We start from the raw sequence: 2,764 nt of genomic DNA on the forward strand, positions 1-2,764 counted from the left end.
TTATATTTTCGAACGCCATCTAGTAATAAAAGTACTATAATTTGGATCATATTTATTTTATAGAGTGAAGTTGAAAAAGTGATGTACTGTACATCTATATGAGTAGTAGCCATTTTAACCTTTTATAGCATTAATTTTATATTAGGATATACATTACATTGTATTTTTAGATTTGATATCTCGAGTCAGATTTTCAGACACATCAAAATAAATAATTTTTCAGTTAAATTTAATCAGAAAAGATATTTGTCTTAACATGTAATCTGAAATATAACTTAAAAATACAATTTACTGTACAATATTTACGTAAAAAACGTATGAAATTTTAATTTACTGCTGTTGAATACATGATCGAGAATATTTTAGTCAGTTTACAAATCGATTATATAGACTTTTCAGTATGAAAACTTTCCATTGTGTACATTAAATAATAAACTTTAATGTACACAATAGGGAAGGTCATTTTATTCTCTGAAAGTAAAAAGTAAACTATAAACAATTTTTCAAATATTGAAAAAAAATTCTTAATGGATTATAATGAATAATTAATATTTTTATATCTTTTTAATATTTCGATTAAAAAGTAAAATTTTTATTATCAATTACATACTGTTTAACTTATANGTGAAAAAGTATTCCCTTGTATGAGCAATCTTCAAGGTCATATGAGAATCCATACGCAGGGAACTAAATTCATTTGCCCACAATGTAATAAAGAATTTGCTCTTTCGAGGAATCTCAATATCCACATGCGATCCCACAGTGGAGAAAAACCTTACGAATGTCCAATCTGTAAGAAACGATTTGCCAGAAAGGAAAACAGAAAAGCTCATTTAAAATCGCACACGGGTCTTAAACCGTTCATGTGTCCTCATTGCGGAAAAACCTTTTCCAGAAAATGTCACGTGAAAGAACACATGAGGATTCACATAACTTCCACTACTCATCCATGCGAAATGTGCAGTGAAACATTTTCTTCCACACGACAATTGAGACGACATATGGTGAATGCTCATCAAAAACATTACGATCACGTGTGTACCGTCTGCGGGGACGTATTCGAACACGCCAAGAGCCTCGATCATCATCTCCAAAAAGCTCATCAAGTACTGACAACATGCGTGGAAGACAATTCGTTAGAGGAGATGTCGGAGTCATCGCCGGGTCAAAGTTCGTCTTCTGGTGACTTGAAAGATCTAGAAAGTAGCGAATGCAGTAGTATGTTAGAAGAAGGAGCGGAGTCACCCGTTTCTGTCACTGATGATAGTGTAGTACCCCCGGCCGAGGCGTCCAGTTAAATGTCACCAAAGCGATCATCACCAGCTGCCTTGTGTCTCTTTTTTGTCTTATATATATATATATATATAAATATATATGTATCTATTACTGAAAATAATAAAATTTATTAATTTTTTTTAATTCATAATTTTTAGAATCTTACATCATAATTCGCAAAATAATTGTCTGATTTGACATTATGTCTTAATCATCCATAGTATTAATTAATACGTATTCCGATGTTGTGAAAAGAACAATATGGCCACCGACAGTTATGTTAATTCAACCTTAACAATATACAGTAAAAACTCGTTCAAGGTATTTCATATAATAATAATATTATTATTGTTATTTATCTGTATGCATCTGTATGCATTATATGTATACATTTGCACCGAGGCGATTTTATTTTATATATAAAATCTGATTACAGTATTATAAAAATATTTAAATTTAAAGTTTATGTTTTTGAAATGATTAATTCTATAAATACAGTATTATAACACAGAAAACTTCGATTTTAGTTTCGCTTATTTCTTTATTATTAGTTTCTCTCCCCCCATTTAAAATTCTGAAGAACGTAATTACTGTTCTCATTCTCTTAAGAATTATTTCAAGTTTGATCATTACATAAATTAATATCGGTGATTATAATTATGCAGATGATAAATCACGCCTTTTATCGATTTGAAAATAAATTATACAGTGCGGAATAAAACTATTAGAAAAATAATTTTAAATAAACTCCAAAAAAGTTAACTTAATTTTTGAATTAATAGTTGTTATTTTCATCAAGTTAACTTATAAAAAATATGCTTGTTGACTCAATTTACTAACAGTATTTAACATGACTAATTAATGGGGTAATATGTCTGAAATTTCCGGAATATCTTACTTTTTATGCTGTCGAGAAACTTTCCGGATTGTGTCCGGAGTTTTTCTCTGGACACGCGGTTAGATAAATAGCTACGATGATAATTTCCAAATACTTTTTATGCTGGATTACAACATTATACCAACTGGTAATTTGTTTTATTTTATTTTTTATCTGTTCTTTTTTATTTTGCAGTATCGAGGTAACTGAAGTTTATGAGCACGTGCCATCTGTGCTGCCTTTTTTTGTAGCTAGTGTTTGTCTGCCTCAGGATGTTGAGAATGTCATCTATTCGCGTTTTGCTTGGTCTTCCTCTGGATCTACTATGTCTTCCACTATGTCTCCACTATATCTTCCTATAAAGGCAATGTATGAGAATTTGTCGATTTCCGTTCTTAACAAGTGACCAAAGTATTTCATCTGTTGTCTTTCTACATACTATAATTTAACATCCTTAACCTTGATCTTCTTTCATCATTTTTTAATTTGTCGCGTTGTCAATAGCTGTTATTTTATTACTTTGTGAATTTTTCCACATTATTATCATAATTTAACTTATATACTGTATGTATACACCTTTTAAATTTTACATTACATTTTAGAAAGTTCGCC

At 29.9% G+C, this 2,764-nt stretch overlaps 1 protein-coding gene across 1 annotated transcript; it reads left to right on the plus strand.

Annotated features, from left to right (window-relative positions):
• Positions 1 to 620: 620 nt before the first annotated feature.
• On the plus strand, positions 621 to 1,336 carry LOC111634669 (zinc finger protein 37-like; the record flags this gene model as incomplete). The annotated part of the gene is made up of 1 exon (XM_023379503.1): positions 621 to 1,336. A coding segment is annotated over one exon (678 nt), but the record flags the coding sequence as incomplete, so codon positions are not given.
• Between the last annotated feature and the right edge of the window lie 1,428 nt (positions 1,337 to 2,764).

The sequence above is a fragment of the Centruroides sculpturatus genome, unplaced genomic scaffold (genome assembly GCF_000671375.1).
Source record: "Centruroides sculpturatus isolate CEXI.00-Female unplaced genomic scaffold, Cexi_2.0 scaffold921, whole genome shotgun sequence".
NCBI lineage: Eukaryota > Metazoa > Arthropoda > Arachnida > Scorpiones > Buthidae > Centruroides > Centruroides sculpturatus.